Raw genomic sequence first — 19,192 nt, forward strand, 5'->3', positions numbered from 1 at the left:
TCTATACAGGCGACCGAGAAATTGAAAGTAAACCAGGTGACAAATCCGTCAATATCGAAACTTCGCGACCGAGTATCCGAAAACGTTCCGCAAATATCAAATGTATAGCAAGAGTAAGTTAATGGCACTGCGAGAGCGAGACTAGCGAGAGTCCGTTTCTCGCCAATTCCTTGACCACGCCTTTTTTGTAATGGTTGCTACAAAATTAGCGGGAACGTCGCAAGCTAGTGATTGGCGCATATAAACCAATCGAATAATAGAATTTTATTTTAGTTCTAAAAAATTTATTACGAGCCGCCACCGTCCAATAATGGAAAAGCAAACTCAATCGACTTTGAAGTAATAAAGAATTTTAATGACATTATCGATTATAAACAATTAAAAACACGAATTGCACGAAAAATTTATAAGTAAAAAAATAAGTAAAGAAAGGTAAAACATCGTAGGATGTTATTTTATATTTCTATCAAAAATATTTCTACTTTTATCAACAATTAATTTCTATATACTTTTATATTAACATATTTATTATAGAAAATTATTAAAAAAAAATTTAATATAATATTGTAATTTACTATGATGTCACTCCAACATGATTTATATTTACAGTGCAAAAAGAGTTCTTGGTTAATCTCGAATCTTTCCAAACGTTAATTTTCCGAGTTTCATCATATTGCCTTGCTATGAATAATCTGGTGGTCGGTATCTGTGCCCAATATTTTCCTAAAGCTGATGTCATATTGGTAGAGTGCTTTTGCTCTGGAGAAATCCATTGAGTGACTAGATTTACAGTAAGTACAATAGCATTACATTCACTTGTAAGAAGTTGACATACATGAGCTAAATCATCAAGTTCATGAGTGGTTTCTAAATCAGATTGTTGAGCATTTCGTGCTACCTACAACAAATATAACAAATAATTATTTATAAAGAAAAAGAAAGCGAATTTATTTTGACAAAATTAATATTATAAATTATTTAGCTGTTTGATAAGAAATGTTACGTTTTAATATTTATAACACAGCATATAATATAAAACAAGTAACATGAAATATAATCGAAAAAATTTGGAAAGTTATATAAACCATCGATAAATTAATTAGTAAAAAAAATCTGTTACTGTTTATAAAGAGACCTTAAAAATAACTGCTGGTAGAGAATCGATAATCACGAGAAAGGTCTTTTTGTCTGCATAAGATACATCATTTTGCTTTTGTTTGTAAAAAATCCTCAATTGTCGCAAGGCTTGTATTAATTCTTGAGAAGAATGTGTTTGGCAAATCTTTGTATTACATAATACATTTTCTATAATCTGTAAAAAAAATTAATTTCTTAAAAATCAATAACATTTAAAAAATAATCACATAAAAAATTTATAAATATATACATATACATATGTAATTTCAAATCTCTTTGTATATTTATATGTATAATTGTGATACGTAAAACCATTATCTACTACATATCTTTGTGAATATTTAATTTATAATTAATATTATCACCTCTTGTGTAGAATTCCTTGCCTTCACGATTTCTTCGTAACGCATTTTGGAGAAATCATTCTTTGTATCAAAATACCATACAACGATGTCTGATTGACTAGCAACATTAGCAGCTATTGTCAAACATAACTGAGTCTTTCCAGAGGATGAGGATCCGCATACTTCACATAATTGTCCTTGATACAAGCCACCCTTCAACAATTTGTCTAAGCTACCGAGAATGAGATATTAAGTATTTAAAACCTAAATATATACTTTTAATTCATAAATGCAATTCTATGCATAATATTAAAATTTTTTCAAGTATATTCTGATAATTTCTGTTAGAACTCAAGATGATTCATCTTAATGTACCTGTTTATCTTAGTTGGAATAATGTCATTACATTCTTTTACAAGAAGCTCGATTACATTCTTCTTTACACCACCAAACTTCTTCAGTATGTGTTGTTTTATTTGCAATATATCCTATAAATATTAATAATATGATGATTAATTTGCCAATATTAAACAATTAAATAATCAATTTTTTTCTCTCAGACTTTAATTAATTTTATTTTTTAGTAGAACCAGGTTTTAATCAATTCTTTTGTTTTATCGACCATTATTTTTTGCAGGATACGCACCGTGTATGTAAAACTAGTAAAACTTGCAAGCTTAATTGGATCGGCCGAGACAAAATCTATGATTGTGATTACATTTCTTCGTCGTAAGTTTTCCGTTACCATCTCGGATAAACTCGGATGAACATCCGTGTTCAATCTGATCATCTTTTAACTTTTTTGAAGAACCTACAAACAAAAAAAATCAATTAGAGAAACATTCTATTATAATTTAAGCTGTATTATGGTCGGGTATAATTTTTGAAAAGCGTTATCTTGCGCGCGGTTGTGCTCAACGCGCTTTTTCAGCGAGATATCGAGCGAGTTTCAAGCTGCCAATCGAAACGAGGCGTGAGCGTGTTCGGCCAGTGGTATCAATCGTCCCACCTCAATGGAAGTGCTGCTGTTTCTAATCCACCTCGCACGTCCCGCGAAGTGTGCTCACCGTTCAGACTGTGGAACCCAACCTCTGAGTGCGAATCTACTGTCGCGTGGACACGCCGCGAGAAGATCCTCCGGGATCACGACCGAGAATTTCCTGTGTGCGAGAATGCCATTCACTGGCAGCCAGGCCAGCCAGAGACGGCGACGGTGGTGGCGGCAACGACACGCGTCTGCCCGCGAGGGACGCACGTGCGCGCACGAATCGACCGCACCGTTCTCGTCGCGCACCGCCACCCGTACTTCTCGACTACGCGAAATCTCGACACGCCAGAACGCGCCACCAACGAGGATGGAGTAACTCGGAAGAGGATCGATGCACGGGTACGTATATATCCGCACAAAGATATGCCGGTCGAAACGCCGTTTAGCCGACCTAAGAAACTGAATCGCTATGCCACGTGGCATCTAACTTCAGATCGATGCATGCTCTCCCCCATTCTGAGTTTTCTTTCTGTACTTTTCATCTTCAATTCTTTGCTCCTTCTATTTCTCACCATTCATAGTTTCCCCTGCGTTGCTTTGTTTCGAACGTAGAGAATGTGAACTGCTCTTTTTGGGTTTTCCACATGTACTCTTCCTCGTTTAATTTCAAGCAGATTCAAACTTCGATGAGGAAAAAATAATCTTGCCTTGCGTTGATTGTGCCTTTCCAAAATGTTATCTTAAATGAAAGATAAAACTTATTAAAGCTGGGAGATTGAAAATCATTCAAACGAATATTAGATTTGATGAAAATAGCATCGCGAAATAAATTAATTCAGTCAAAGATTGAAGATGTGCCGAAAATAATTTGAAAACGTTTGAGTAGAGTAGATCTCTATCATATCTAAGAAATGATAAAAAGTAGTAGAATGAACCTCAAGGGTCATCTTTCGGTCTAGACATAATTATTTTACCCAACGAATAAACTGTAAAATCTCGGAAATTATTTTTCACTCTAAAAGTGTGCAAACTCATTTTCTTTTTATTATACATACACTGCGAAATTTCTTTTAAACCTTGGGATAGTTGCATGATTATAAATAATTAAAAGAAAATTAAAACGTAGACGACTATCGCGTAGCATTGTCAGAGATTACGCTATACACGCGACTTTCCTTGTCGAACGTGAAAAAACTTAGAAATTGAATGGCTACATTGAGCTCGGTGCGTAGTGCGTAGTGTTACGGGGTGTAGAGAGCGGCTATTAAAAAAAAAAAAAAAAGAACGAACAGACCCGGGGGATGTGAGTTAGCGGAATTGAGCATTGAGCCGCGCATTCGAACGTATGGGTGAGCCGACCAATCGTATGAACGGCCGTGTGCCACGTTGCTGCACGCAACGGCCGCGGTCGACCAATCGCACCATCGTGCAACACCATCTTCAGGCGATCAACGTAAACGGCCGAGACTGGAACCGCTTCGGCCGCGGCTGAAATTCGTCTCGCAGCCGTCGCCATGTTTAGAAGTGTGTACGCGTCCTTGGGCGTGCGGTGCGACGATGTATCGTAAAATGTTAGATATAGTTCATGCGCCGTATGTTACGTGAAGTACCCAATTACGAGTTGACCCACGCGGAACACGGGCGTGACGATCATTCCCGTGGATGGCGCATCTACGTCGCGGTAATTTGTGATTACATTATGGTAAGTCCTGACCCGTTTCGGGGCCAACGCCAACATGGCGGATGAGAGATTTCCTTTGTATCACGCCGCGCGGTCTTCCCCACCCGTCGGTGCCGAGCGTCGTCGGCGACGCCGTTTCCTCGTGCGATGTCCTTAGATACCTCCAACATCGTCGTACGACGCGCCGATCTCGCCAACGTCTCGTTGCACGTAACTCCGCGTCTCGCTCTCCTACGTATTTCGTCACCGGCGCTTACCTCGATACGGCACATCGGTTCGTCGACGCACGCACGAACGTACGACGCTCTCGGATTGCCCCCGGATCTTTCAGGAAGGAGGGAGAGCTATCTCTTGGTTTGCCGGCTCGGGATCTCGCGACAGTCGTCATGACACGGCTGCCTGCTTGCCACTTTTTTTTTATCCCTTCCCGACATTCCGTCTCGCATTGTATACTTCGAATTTTATTTCTTATGTATATACGTCGAGCACATCTTTTTTTATTTTAATTTTTTTTCATATAACTATCTTGTACTTTTCGAATTTACAACTTCTTTCCTTTTTTTTCCACGATTTCCGCTCGTGAATAATTAACATTGTTTTCTTTGGTTGAATAAACTTATCTAACATCTATTGTTACGATCAGCTTTTTAGGTATTCAAAACATTTCTTTACCTATCTTTTGTTGCTTTCTTTTGTTTTTTGCAATTAAATTGTTGACTGTTTTCCAGGTTTTCATATATATATTTTTTTTTATAAAGAGTTTCACTCAATATTAAAGTGTATATCTATTTTTTCAATGATTTTTGTCTAAACATTTATTTCGTTAATTTTTGCATATGATTCAAATTGATTTTACTGTCAAAATTGTATTAAACTGTGATTTTAATTCGATAAATTGCATAAATTTCCCGTTTTGCATATTTTTTTTTACATGGGATAATAAACATTTTATTCCAATACTATTATATGATTACTTTTTATAATTTTTACATTTCAATAGTGACAAAGAATACTTATGATATTTTTCTTATTTTATTACATGTTACATAATTTATTAGATTGGTAATTATTAACTTAAATTTATTTTATAAAATTTTTTTATTTTTTAATTTAATATTTTAAATTGTACTTTAAAATACAAAGTTTTTATGTATTTAATTAATAAAAGTATATTTTGTTTTTTTCAGCGTAATGTGCAATGAGTGATAAACAAGGTGCACCTATTTTACCACCCCTTAATCGGGGTGCAGCTAATAATGGCGGAAATAATGGGAATTCAACTCAACAGACTGTCAATCTGCAGCACGTTCTTACTACCGCTCAAAGCCTCAATGTGCTTTCTAGTGGGCAACAGTTCGTTATTACAACTCAGGTTCCTGGTCTCACACAGGTAAATATCGACAGATAATTAAAGTTTGCATCTTATGTTAAAAAAATCGCTACATGTTACATTTTTTTAAATAACGTGATAAATATGTTTTCTTTTTATAAAAAAATATACTACAGATTTATATTTGCAGGTCGTACCAAATAATGCTACAACTAATGCGAGTGGAACTCAACAAATTGGTGTCACAAGAATTGTTAACATCACGGGCACACCGCCGCGCAATGCTGTTGGTGTTGGCATTGCCGGCACGTCATCTCATTCATCGCCAACAGTATCACGACCACAAAACTCAACTAAGCTTATGCTGACAACGTCGCCGAAACTTGTACGCACTTCCATAAGTAATGTGTTTATGGCGCCAATGTCGTCATCGTCGCAAGTCTCGTCACCACAAGTACAGGTGCAATCAGCTTCACCACCAGCGAGAAAACGGTTGAAATTGTCGGAAACCACAGAAAAATCGGTTCCATTTGATGCCAGTGGTTATCGTAAGCGGATACTGGAGCACAAAATGCGGCGAATGCGCAGTGTACGTGAAAAGTATGCAGATAATGCATCAGAGTTATTCTTTTTGCACGCCGGTGGCAACATGATGGATTATCATACTTGGCGAAAGCGATCCCCGACACCACAGTTCATACACTTTCTGCGTCAGCATCGACTTGATCCGGATGACGATAACGAAGATCTAACTGCACCACTATCATCAATACCGGAATTTTCGCATCTGTCTGCTTTTACTACTACTGTCGCTACCACTACGACTGTTACTGCTGCTACCGCTATCGTTACAGCTACCACCACCGTCACAACTGTTACATCTGGTTCTACAATGGTTCAAGTTCCGAATCAAAAAACGGAAGTTAAAATCACTGGGACAGGTGTCACGCCGATAGCAGTATCCACCGCCCTACCTGCTGCAGCTCTAGCTCAGCTCAGCAGCCATCAAGGTAATTGTAAATTAATAATTATAATAATAAAACGATATAATTTTTTACTGCTATTTTAAGTAATGATCATTTGATTCATCGTTTTCATCAACTCATAATACAGATATATTCCTTGAATTTTAATAGCAAAAATTTATGTATTTATTATTTATTCAGTGTTTATTCTAATTTTAAAGTTTATTCAAATTTGAATCACTTTCCTCTTTTAAATAAATTGAAAAGTCTTTCTTAACATTTTCTTTTAATCTCTGTCTTAATTTACTCAAAATAAGGATGTTGCATGTTCTGTCTTTACTCACTTTCTCACTCCGATGTAAAAGAAATCTTACATAGGATAAAAGAAAGCCTAGAATAGTTCTCATAATAGAGAAAATCAACTGAATATAGTTACAGCTTTATTGGATTATGACGTTATAAGCAAAAATAATCTTTTCTTTACCTTATACATTCAAACAGATTACTTTTTTTCCTGTAAATCATAATTTTTATACGATCGACTGTGTTTGCAATATATAAAAGAATTTTGAAATTATATTTATAATTATAAAATAAAAGATACAATTTATATTTAAATATTTTTTTTTTTTATAATAATTGTCTCAAATTTTTACTTTTATTTTATCAATATCTGCATTATATCTATTGTACTTTTTTTTTTCTTTGTCTTTCGTTTTTAATTAATATATTAAACAAAAGAAATTAAAAAAAAATTCGTATTATTTTAATTGTCATAAGTGACATTCGGTTTGTTCCGAATAAATAATCATATGCGCATTAGGACAAGTACCAGGTAGGCCTCAAGGGGGCCGCCATGGCATGGTGTTTGCCTTCCGAGCGGCAATGCAGTCTTCGCCAGTCACCGTTCACCCTTCATCCGCTTCTACCGTAGCACCCACGCTCATTATAGGTGATTACCGTAGATCGCCTGCCGTTTCTTCATGTCTTTAAGCTACTCCATATTGATTTCGCTTTCGAGCAATTAGACGCTGCAAATTGTCATCATAAAAGATTATTTTCGCACATTATAAACGTTTATATTACATATGTTATACTTTCTACTTGATGATCAGAAGACGCCAAAAACCTGTGTTGCTAAATCTACTATTAAAGTTTATGTAGAAATTTGTGCTGTTTTAAATATCGTAATTATTTAATATTTTCATGTGCTGTAACATATATTTATTGTATATCAACGTCATAAAATGAATCGAACAAGTATAGCATGTTCTATATAAATCTACAATAATACTGTGATTGAATTAATCATTAAGTGGAAACGCATGATTTTATTTGAAGCTTAGTGCAAACAATATGTCTCGTTACATCATATATATGCATACCAAATATAAATAAAAATAATTCATTTTTAATTGATGTAATTAAAGAAATGAGAACCAAAGTAAAAAAAAAATTTTTTTTTAATAAAACAAACTTAAAGTTATTTAAATTAGTATTGTTTTCATTATAAAAAAAATATATATTTGCTCTATTCTTGTTCTCAACTCTTTGATTGAAAATTTTATATATTTAGTTGCCGACCATGTGGGTGTGTGTCATTTCGTTTCTTACCTGTTTTGTGGAATGTTGTCAATAATTCGTATGTTTATCTAAAACTATTATTGTATAAAATGTACAATATTTGTCTATTGTTAATTCAATACAGGAGTATCTTTCAATAGCATATGCTGTTATCACAGCTAACAATTCAATTTACATTGTAATTTATATCTTAACATGATTTATATTATGTCAAGATTGTATAATTTGTTATTACAGCAATCTCAACGTAATATTGTTATTTCAGGGGGAACGTCAGTAGTTGCGGACTCGGTGAAATCGACGACTACGGCCACGACTCCGGTAGTGGAAAAGTCATCACCGTTGGTCACCACCGTCGCTACCCCGAAAATATCTGCAACAGTTGCGCTCAATAATCCCCAACCTATCGTTAAGCTCGTTAAGTTGTCTACACCCACTACTATAACTACTTCCTGTGATATCACGAACAATCAGGAGCAAATTGTGGAAAAAGCTAAGCAGGTGATTATTTTAATTGACTTTTTTTTTTATAAAAGACTAAATTTACATATCGTTAGTATATATATATATAAAAAGCTAAGGAACTATCGTTAGATATTCGCATAAAGTTTTTAATTAATAACAATAAACACGCATATCTTTTATACATATATTGAATTTAAATTTTATGTTAATGGATTTATGGAAATAAATTATTAAAATACAGGAGGCGTACGTAATGCAAAGGATTGCGGAGTTGCAGCGCGAAGGATTGTGGTCGGAACGACGATTGCCCAAAGTGCAAGAACCAACTCGAACCAAAGCTCATTGGGATTATCTGTTGGAAGAAATGGTCTGGTTGGCCGCTGATTTCGCCCAAGAACGTAAATGGAAAAAAGCGGCAGCGAAAAAATGTGCACGAATGGTGCAGAAGTACTTTCAGGAAAAAGCAATTCAGGCACAGAAAGCTGAGAAATCGCAGGAGCTTCGATTGAAGAAAATAGCCAGCTTGGTTGCAAAAGAGATCAAAACTTTTTGGACAAATGTTGAGAAAGTACGTAAAACAAGCTAAAATACATATTTAAAAATTCAGATAAATCTAACTATTTTGATTAATTAAAAAAAAATTATTATTTCTTATGAAAATTACGTTAATTAATTTTTATTCTACCCCACACTAATTAAGCCGACCTTCTTGATGTATTTTTATCGGAAGTGTGTGCTCGTTGTGGGAACAGCAAAGTCTGCGCATTGTGTATGGTTGTTTTATATTCTTCTAAATTCAGCCAAAGTATTAGTGCAGGACATTTGTATTTAATTATCTTTATATGTCAATTTTGAGTTAAACTTGAAACTTCATGAATATAATGCAAAAAGATATATGGATAGAATGTTACCGCAAAAAATAAGCAATTTGAAGTTCTATATGTCCGAACAACACCGATGTGATTTATTATAATTCTTGTAATAACTAATTTGTTGACAGTTGGTGGAGTATAAGCAGCAAACAAGGCTGGAAGAGAAACGAAAGAAGGCGTTGGATCAACATTTAAATTTTATTGTGGGTCAAACGGAAAAATATTCCACGTGGTTGACAGAGGGTCTCAATAAGACGGAAGGTCCACAGAGTATTCCAGCTTCTATGAATAGTTCGCGTATTTCTTCACCAGTTCCACTAGGAAAATGTCATTCCGATGGTACGTTTAACTTGAATGATAAGATATTAATATTTATTTGTGATAATAAATATGTATTAGATAATATATAAATTATATAAAATGTATAATCTCCCAAATTTATATAAATAATTTAATTTTATTATGTAACATTCTGTTACAGAGGAATTTCAACCAAATCAGAGTTCTGATGACGATGAGGAAACCATAGCTAAGGCTGAAGAGGAAATGAAATTAACGACCAATCACAAAGAAGAAGTAGAGTTACTGAAAAAAGAATCAGAAATACCGTTAGAAGATCTTTTAAAAGATTTACCACCAAATTATTTAGAAGACCGCAACAGAAGCTTATCGCCACAAAATGCAACGAATGAAAAACCGGAAAATGTACGTATCAACAAGAAGAAATTAATTTTTTGTAATTGAATTAATAAACTAAAAAATTATTACTTTTAGAAGTCCTTATTAAAAATATAAAATTATGATTTTTGTTACAGGAAACAGAGGAAGCCGTTGATGCAGATGCAGACTTTGTCGTAGCGTCTGGTGAATCCTCGGATGAAGAAGATACTATCATGGAAGAAGAAAAGCTCGAAGGAGAAATTGATCACAAACGAGAACTCGACGAACTTAAAGTATATAATTTTTAAAAATTACATTCATAATTATAAATCATGCTTATACATATTTATATAGTTAAAAATGGAATTATGTTTATTTAGGCTGATAATGAAATGTCTATCGATGAACTCGCAGCTAAATACGCAAATATGTCAGACGTGTTGATGGACATGGATGAAGAAACTGAAGGTAAGTTTTTAAATTGACTTCAGAGCAATAACTTTAATTTATGTCCGCGCCAAGATCTGAATATCTGAAATCGTACATCTCGCGCAGTCGATGCGCGCGAGTCACAATGCATTATTACTGGCAATATGTTAACAGTTTTACTAATATGGAAGTTATTTTATATTACAATGATGATACTACTACCGTCTTCTGATTGTATAAGATAATTGGTTTTCATTTATCTATTACTAATCGTGCTGTGAAATGAGGCATTTGTCTGAGAAAATTTAAAAGATTTTGTATTATTAAAGAAATAGAGCAAGCCCATTTTATATTATATGCTTTAATTTAGGTACAGATAAAGAAAATAGTGACAAAGAGGCCGTGCTGCAAGAGATTGAAGAACAAATAATTACCAGTGACAGTGAAAGCGAAGAGAGCGATCACGATAGCGATGAAGAGGAGGTTCGAACTCAGAGTGAAACCGAACCGGATGTAGGACTTCAATCTCTTCTCGAAGATCCCTCTGCAGAAAAACAACCTGGGAGTAGAGTAAGTTTTTTTTACGTAACTTAATGAAAATCTTTCTATTTTTATAAATATTCGATTTTTATTACAAGTTAATAAGTTTTTAGTTAATTTGATCAAGTTATTTTTTTATTTGTGGATTAATTTACTTTTATTGTTATATACAGTATACATATTTTTTTTTTATTAAAATTGTATGTGCTTATTTTTTTATTATAGGTTGCAGAAGACGATCATTCAGATGCTCATAATGAAATGGATAATGTTGCTGCATTGGCTGAGAGCATCCAGCCTAAAGGAAATACACTACTTACTACAAGTGTGAGTTTGCTTGCTTTCATTTTTCGTTTTGTTTCATTAAATCTTATATACATAAAAAAATTGTATGTGACGTGTATGTGTGTATAAAAAATGTATTTGTATTTACTTTTTCTTTAATTATTTAAATAATTTTTTTTTCTTATTTTGTTTAAATATTAAAAAATTTAAAGTCATACGTTGAGTGTTATGGGGGTTACACACCATTCACACCCAATTTTTCAAATAGAGATCGTTATTACAATGGTGTGGAGAAATAATGCATTATAATCTCTTTAAGAAAGTCATAATATCGAATGGTATTTTCCGCGTGCAACTTTTTGCACGTTATTTCGCTTTCGCCGTTCTCCGGAGGAGAGCGATCGGGCGGTGATATCTTGTCAAGGGAAGATACAAAAAAAAAAAATATATATATATATATATATATATATTCCGTGCGCTCCATGCACGCACATGCATCGAAATATCGCTGTCTCCGCGGATTTGGAGTGCCGGGGGTGCTCGAGTACCCGCTCGATCGCGGTTATGAATACGCGGAAGTCTTTTATGCGATTCTCACGCGAGCGCCGCGATTCAGTACACGATTTTCTCAACCCCAAGTGGGAAGGAGAGGCTATGGATTTCTGAGTTTCTTGCGTTTTCTTGCATCTTATAAATTCGTTAAGCTGAGGAGATACCCTTTCATGGCACCCAACGTGTTAAACCTTTCGATCCAAGGTGGTGAAAAAAGCATTTTGCTCACCATTATTTACGAAAGGGAAATTAACGGTGATAATTTTTTTGTGAATAAATATGTATTTTATTCTTGAAAATAATCACTACAAAATTATTAATTGTACGATTTATATATTTTAAATATTTTTTTTTTTTTTGTTTTAGTATTAAAATTAATAATTCTCTAATTACTTTTTTAAAATAAGAACTTTCCGCACACATACACAAAAAAATAAGTAAATTTATGTTTAAGACAATTTCTAATTTAATTTCTATGTATCTTTATTAACGTTAATTATATTTTTAGGTTGTTACTAAAATACCTTTCCTTCTGAAACATTCTCTTCGGGAGTATCAGCATATAGGATTGGATTGGCTCGTCACTATGTACGATAGAAAGTTAAACGGCATTTTAGCTGACGAGATGGGTTTAGGTAAAACTATACAAACAATCGCACTGTTGGCACATTTGGCCTGTGAAAAGGGAAATTGGGGACCGCATCTTATAATTGTGCCAACCTCTGTGATGCTCAATTGGGAAATGGAATGTAAAAAATGGTGTCCAGGATTTAAAATACTGACATACTATGGCACACAAAAGGAAAGGAAACAAAAAAGAACTGGTAAATTTGCATACAACTTTCTAAATTATCTCTTGTTCTTTTTTCTATTTTTATTTAACTGTTTTATTCGATTTTCAATACTTAAATACATATTTTGTATAACATTTATTTATTATTATAAAATTTTTGCTTTCGGTTAATTTGTAATTGTACTCGCTGCCGACAACAGGCGTTAATTCAAAATTGTGATGTCTGTATCATTAAACAGCGAGATAGTAAAATTTCTCTAATAAAACTCGCATGTCAAAAATCGATCATTTATATGGCATGCGAATCCTGTCTGGAGAAACAATGTTTATTATTTTATAAATTACATAAATTATGAAAATTATTTGATTGTTATATAATTTTTTTTTTTTTATATTTATAGGTTGGACAAAGCCAAATGCCTTCCATATATGTATTACATCTTACAAATTAGTAATACAGGATCACCAAAGTTTTAGACGAAAAAAATGGAAATACCTCATTTTGGATGAGGCACAGAATATTAAGAATTTTAAATCGCAACGATGGCAGTTACTTTTAAACTTCCAAACACAAAGGTAATTGACTTAAGCTACATATTTAACATATATAAATAATTACTCAAAATTACGTGAAATTCTTCGATATTAAATCATAAAATAAAATAAAATTTTTTTATGGTTTAGAAAATATTGAATTTAAAATAAATTATACGGATATTTCATTATTTTGATGTAAATGGAAATTATTTTGCACTGAAACATCTCCATAACTTGTTTGTCTTTTGCAGGAGATTACTTCTCACTGGCACGCCTCTTCAAAACAATTTAATGGAACTATGGTCACTTATGCACTTTCTTATGCCTAATGTTTTTCAGTCTCATCGCGAATTTAAAGAATGGTTTAGCAATCCTGTCACAGGCATGATCGAAGGGAATAGCGAATACAACGAGAACATAATTCGTCGTCTGCATAAGGTCTGTACGTAGTTTCTTTTTTTTTTTTTTAAATTTTTTTTTTTTACTTTTTTTATTTTAATTATTTTATAATTATTACTTTTATTACTAAAAAAATTCAGATTATTTACTAGTGATTTAGATATATTACACGATAGAAACACACTTTTGTTTTATATAGCAGATTTAATAAATTAAATTCTTTATAGGTGTTACGACCATTTCTTTTGAGACGATTAAAAACCGAAGTGGAAAAACAGTTACCGAAAAAATATGAACATGTAGTCATGTGCCGTTTGTCAAAACGTCAAAGATTTCTATATGATGATTTTATGTCGAGGGCTAAGTAAGTAAATTTTTTAAGGTTATATTTGAAATTTAAAAGCTTTTTGTATATAAATACAAATTTTGTTTCTTGCCGCTATTAACTATTATTAACATAATGGTATAATTGTTATTTAACACAAATTTATTCTCATATTATTAAAGGACGAAGGAAACTCTTGCCAGCGGAAATCTGTTGAGTGTGATAAACGTATTAATGCAACTACGAAAAGTGTGTAATCATCCTAACCTATTTGAAGTGCGACCTACAGTTTCACCATTTCAAATGGAAGCAATTGAATTTGTAACAGCCTCGTTAATCTGGAGTGCGCTCGATTATGATCCTTTTAAGGTAAAATGACGAATACCGCTGTTTATGGTATTCTATTTTGATTTATTATAAACCGAAAACTGATGTAACCTACTTATTTAATCTATAAATTATGATTTAATTTTGCAGCATATTCAACTGTCTAGCCTGAATCTTTTACTATTAGATTTGGAGATGAGGCTTAGTGCATTTATTGCGCATAGAGTGAACCGTCTGCGGACGCCCAAAAAGTTAATCGAGGAAATAGATAATCAACCGGAACCGGCGCCTAGGTGTCCATCTGGTCGAATCAAGATCAACGTTAGATTATCGAATCAGGCAAAGCCGCCGCAACAACAGCAAACGCAAACCAGACTAAAGAATCTGGCTGGCGTATTACCCACGCCAAGAGTGGGTACGTCCCCCTTGATAAAGTCATTAAATAGCAGCCAGAGTAATCCGGGACAAGGTACGTCCAGGTTATACATGTCTTATCACGTTAATCGTTACCAATTTCATGGCCAATTTATTAGCTACAAAATTTTGGTGTGTTTAATATTAACAAGATAATAATGTCACAAAAAATAAAACTGCACAAAAATGTTCGTGTGTAATTAAAAAAAAAAGTAATTTAAGTAAAAAGAAAATGTTGGATTTTATATATTTTTACTTAAAATATTTTAAATAATTATTAATATGAATTAATGATGATATATAAAACTGAAAATTTTTATTGGTCATGAAAAGATTAACGTACTTGGATATATGGGATGCATCGAAGAACTGTGAGATAACCTTATCCCGGGCTACGAGGAATTAATTTTAACCTAAAATTAATTTTAGGAAATATTTACTACTATTAGATACAATTATAAGAGAACAAAGTAAATGTTAAGAATACCGTCTTTATCTCCGATTTTGATTCTGATCTGATTCGACGCAATTTTGATCAAATTTGATTTATCTCTTTGAGTTTTTTGTTGGACTTTCATCGAACTATGTTGAATGAGATTAGAATCATTAAAATTAGCGGTGAAAACTATTCTTAACATTTACCTTTATTTATTTTATAGTAGAAACAAACAAAAAATTTATGAATGTATAGATATTTTTATGAATATTAAGTCTTATATTTAATAATTTTTTTTTACGTAATTTATTTTTGTAAAAATTGATATATTTAAAATCAATGTGCACTTATACTATATGATGAGAATATAAAGTATAATAATTGTATTTTTCATAGGTGTTACATTGAGAGTCGCAGGAGGTCAACAATTACAAGGTTATTCTCTCCAACTGGTGCCGCATCAGGGTAACGTAAAAGGTAAAACAACTTGCTGTTTCTATAATTTATTTTGATTTATATGTTAAAATGTTTTATCAATTTTATAGATTTTTGTACTTTATCGCTTTTTATTATGCCGTTATACCTTATATAAAAAGTATTAAAATTTTTTCTTTAATATTTTTTGCTTTATTTAAAATATATTTTTAAACAGATATGTCAATTTGTGAAAAATCGTCTATTTTTGAATGTGTGATATGATTTTTAAGTTTGTTCTATTATTTTTGTGATACATCCGAATATATAAATATATTTAAATGTATATTACGTTTTATACAGCATAAATATAAAGTAATACAAACTTATTATGCATCATAAATCGGTGATTATCGCTGTGAGTTTCTCGCTAGACAATTACTTTTGCAGTGATGCTAAATTAAATGTCTTTGGGCCAGCTTGTTTATAATCTTACCGTTTATAAGCATTCTAGAACTAAGGATACATTTTTAAAAATTAATCATTAAGTGAATTGCGCGAAATATACATTTGGATGTATATTCTATTACTATTAAATAAAAATTATTTTTGCATGAGCAATATAACGATATTATTAGCAGATAAACAATAAAATATGTTAAAACTTTTGATAAATTAAAAAAAAACAAATTTTCAAAAAAATAGCTATTCCTATGGCAACATTGGGGCATAATCCGCAAAGTACTACGGTAACAACTACGGCAGCGACAAATGCACAAAGAATCACAGTGGGAAACGCTAATATCAGAGATAGCATTCAACGACTAACGACGCAGACTGTCACAGTCAAACAAGGCGATTCCGTCCAGAGAATAGCGGTGCCTGGTTTCGCGCAACTTGTTCAAACTTCTACCGGCAGACACTTTATTTTGACACCTAGTCAACAAAATACTAACACAGGTTTGTTTTCACAATTCGATTACTATTTTTACTGATAATTTTGTAAACTTTATAAACTTATTAACAGCGAAAAACGGATTAAAAAGAAGTAACATATTTTGTACTGACAGTTTCGTTTCCAGTCATGACGTCGACTGGACCGCGTTTTACGGTACTGTCTAAATCACTGATGGGTCTGTCGACATCGGGTGCTCCTACGATGAACAAAGTCGTCAGTGGAGTGGTAACAACTCCGAGTGGTCGACCTGTCATGAGAGTACCACCTTTAAATGTAACTGCCTCACAATCGTCGTCAAGCGGAAATAACAGCCAGCAAATAGTTCATCAACAACAATCACAGTCAATACGTAGCATTATCACAAGACAGGCGCAAAAGGAAATTACAAAAACACAGAATAAAGAACAGCCCAAATCTGAGTTTTATTTGGTAATTAAGTATAAATTGTAATAATTTAATATTTTTTAATGATAATTAAAGAATTCAGTAGGATAAATAATTTTCGAAAAACTTACATTAGGCTTTAACTAAAATTTATTCGATTACAACGATTAAAAGAAAATATATTTAAATAAAAGATCTAAGTTTTTTTTTTAATAAGTTTTATATTTAAATATTAATTATTTTATTAAAAGTATTTAATTAATAGTGTATTTTTATTATTTTGCAGCCGCAATTGGAAGAGGAAAAGAGACAAAGGAGACAAGCTAAATTGCATCTCCTGGCGAACATCAATGAACGAAGATGCGTGGCGTGTCCGCTCTATGGGGAAGATCTGTTTATGGCTTTGAGAATCGACAAGCCTTCGACAGCCTGTCATTGGAACAATGGCTGGGTACATTGTACAACAACTAAAGAAAAAATTTGTACTCGGAAGGAATTCTTTTCGCGTACGGAGGCGCTCGCGGAAGCCATTCAAAGTACGGAACAAATTGTTGAAGAACTCAAAGAGGTTTTTGAAAGGTTAATATTTAATATAACTTATAAATATAATTAACATGTAGAATAATGTTACATTAATATTTAATATACGTGAAACTCTTTGTTTAGTATAGTTTCAATAATTTAAAGTTATCTTTTATAATTTTTTAAAAGTAAATATTCTGGTACTTTAACTTAAAGCAATTCGATTATAAATAAAGATTATTTGAAATTAAGTAAAAAATAACTTTGTCACCTTTAAGATTTAGATGTCTTTAAGTTCTTTCTGGAATCTGAATTAAAATAAGTTTATCTTTTTTTTCAATGTGTACGCAGGTATGTAGTCTACGTGCCGGCTGTACGTGCGCCTGTACCTCGGTTTCATGTGTCCCATCCACCACCATACAAGCTTTGGGGTGAGCAGCGTCTATGGAACGAATTGCAGCAACAATTATCGCCAAAATTGTCCTTACTTCATCCAATATCGAGTTCCATGCTCACGCAATTTCCCGATCCCAGACTGATTCAATATGATTGCGGTAAATTACAATCACTGGATCGTCTATTGAGGAAGTTGAAATCTGATAATCATCGGGTTCTCATATTCACACAAATGACCAGAATGTTAGATGTATTAGAAGCCTTTTTGAATTTTCATGGACACATATATCTGCGGTTGGATGGTACTACTAGAGTGGATCAACGTCAGGTAATTTAAATTTTTTATTAATAAAAAATTAAAATATAATTTAATGCACAAAAACGTCAATAATTGTGAACAAAAATGGTAATTTTATGTGCAGGTTTTGATGGAGAGATTTAACGGTGATAAGCGAATATTTTGTTTTATTCTGTCAACGAGATCTGGTGGTGTTGGTGTGAATTTGACAGGAGCAGACACAGTAATATTTTATGACAGCGATTGGAATCCTACAATGGATGCCCAGGCGCAAGATAGATGTCACAGAATAGGGCAAACGCGAGACGTACATATCTACAGGTAAAGTCCTAATTTGATATATCTATTTATTAATAATTTATTCTACGTTGCAAACATAATCTTAAATTAACGTATGTAATAATGACGAAAATAATAAAAATATTAATTATTATTTTAGATTAGTTAGTGAGAAAACTGTTGAAGAGAACATTTTGAAAAAAGCAAATCAGAAACGATTGCTAGGAGACCTTGCTATTGAAGGCGGCAATTTCACAACAGCGTACTTCAAAAGTGTAAGTTTTCAAAAATTGAGAAAATATATTTATTTATTTATTTCTATCAGCATAAAAGTAATAGCTCAATATTTTAATTATTTATAAATGAGACATTGAGAAAAAGAGCGATGGAGAGTAAGAGAATGTTAACATTTGGTGTAACAATAAAATTATTTACAGTCCACTATTCAAGATCTATTTAACATCGATCAAACCGAGAATGATGCATCGACGCGTATGGCTGAAGTGCTCGAGCAAAATCGGGATCGAGAGAAGAATTGGAGTAAGGACCTAGCAGTAGGATCATTTCAGAGTAATCTTTCAGGACAGCATACAGAAGAAAAAGCAGCGATCGGCGCTCTTGAATGTGCTCTCGCTGCTGCTGAGGAAGATCTTGATGTTCAAGCTGCAAAAACGGCAAAAGCTGAAGCTGTTGCCGATCTTGCAGAGTTTGATGAGAACATTCCGCTGGAAGAAGTTGATAAGGACGACGCGCAGGTCAGCAAAGCAGAACAGGAAGTTCAGAATCTGATTGCTCAGGTAAATAATTTTTTTTTTTTTTTACTTTAAATTGATTTGACTGTTTTAAAGTATTTTTTTTTACTGTGTATTGTAGTATTT

At 33.0% G+C, this 19,192-nt stretch overlaps 2 protein-coding genes and 1 non-coding gene across 9 annotated transcripts in view; 2 read left to right on the plus strand and 1 right to left on the minus strand.

The window, feature by feature from the left end:
* Positions 1–574: 574 nt before the first annotated feature.
* Positions 575–3,966, minus strand: Rad51d (Rad51 recombinase D). Of its 3 annotated transcripts, none has more exons than XM_070655161.1 (6): positions 3,042–3,966; positions 2,128–2,292; positions 1,857–1,969; positions 1,503–1,713; positions 1,136–1,312; positions 575–898 (listed from the first exon to the last, which is right to left on the minus strand). In XM_070655161.1, the coding sequence occupies exons 2-6, from the start codon at positions 2,269–2,271 to the stop codon at positions 575–577; spliced, it is 969 nt and encodes a 322-aa protein (XP_070511262.1). In that variant the 5' UTR covers positions 2,272–2,292; positions 3,042–3,966. The 3 variants fall into 3 exon arrangements, with proteins under 3 accessions (XP_070511262.1, XP_070511261.1, XP_070511260.1); XM_070655160.1 differs by lacking the exon at positions 3,042–3,966 and adding an exon at positions 2,549–2,683; XM_070655159.1 differs by lacking the exon at positions 3,042–3,966 and adding an exon at positions 2,491–2,580.
* Dom (domino helicase) overlaps positions 2,726–19,192 on the plus strand; it is a 28,383-nt gene continuing 11,916 nt past the window's right edge. The window contains exons 1-25 of one of the 5 annotated variants that reach the window (XM_070655140.1): positions 2,726–2,868; positions 5,338–5,540; positions 5,671–6,490; positions 8,295–8,530; positions 8,736–9,062; positions 9,495–9,705; positions 9,848–10,071; positions 10,182–10,319; positions 10,407–10,494; positions 10,826–11,025; positions 11,221–11,322; positions 12,341–12,656; positions 13,027–13,201; positions 13,414–13,600; positions 13,789–13,925; positions 14,069–14,255; positions 14,364–14,682; positions 15,460–15,540; positions 16,183–16,437; positions 16,548–16,864; positions 17,106–17,398; positions 17,693–18,065; positions 18,160–18,356; positions 18,475–18,589; positions 18,752–19,111. In XM_070655140.1, coding sequence (XP_070511241.1) covers positions 5,349–5,540; positions 5,671–6,490; positions 8,295–8,530; positions 8,736–9,062; positions 9,495–9,705; positions 9,848–10,071; positions 10,182–10,319; positions 10,407–10,494; positions 10,826–11,025; positions 11,221–11,322; positions 12,341–12,656; positions 13,027–13,201; positions 13,414–13,600; positions 13,789–13,925; positions 14,069–14,255; positions 14,364–14,682; positions 15,460–15,540; positions 16,183–16,437; positions 16,548–16,864; positions 17,106–17,398; positions 17,693–18,065; positions 18,160–18,356; positions 18,475–18,589; positions 18,752–19,111 — 5,850 coding nt within the window. In that variant the 5' untranslated portion in view covers positions 2,726–2,868; positions 5,338–5,348. Of the gene's footprint in view, positions 2,869–4,012; positions 4,172–5,337; positions 5,541–5,670; positions 6,491–8,294; positions 8,531–8,735; positions 9,063–9,494; positions 9,706–9,847; positions 10,072–10,181; positions 10,320–10,406; positions 10,495–10,825; positions 11,026–11,220; positions 11,323–12,340; positions 12,657–13,026; positions 13,202–13,413; positions 13,601–13,788; positions 13,926–14,068; positions 14,256–14,363; positions 14,683–15,459; positions 15,541–16,182; positions 16,438–16,547; positions 16,865–17,105; positions 17,399–17,692; positions 18,066–18,159; positions 18,357–18,474; positions 18,590–18,751; positions 19,112–19,192 lie in introns of those variants that run through there. The other 4 variants (XM_070655139.1, XM_070655141.1, XM_070655144.1 and 1 more) reach the window with 4 other exon arrangements.
* LOC139102379 (small nucleolar RNA snoR639/H1) lies at positions 9,178–9,315 on the plus strand. Its single transcript, XR_011545691.1, has one exon. It is a non-coding gene; the product is annotated as a small nucleolar RNA snoR639/H1 (small nucleolar RNA).

Source organism: Cardiocondyla obscurior, linkage group LG04 (assembly GCF_019399895.1).
Source record: "Cardiocondyla obscurior isolate alpha-2009 linkage group LG04, Cobs3.1, whole genome shotgun sequence".
NCBI classification, from domain to species: domain Eukaryota; kingdom Metazoa; phylum Arthropoda; class Insecta; order Hymenoptera; family Formicidae; genus Cardiocondyla; species Cardiocondyla obscurior.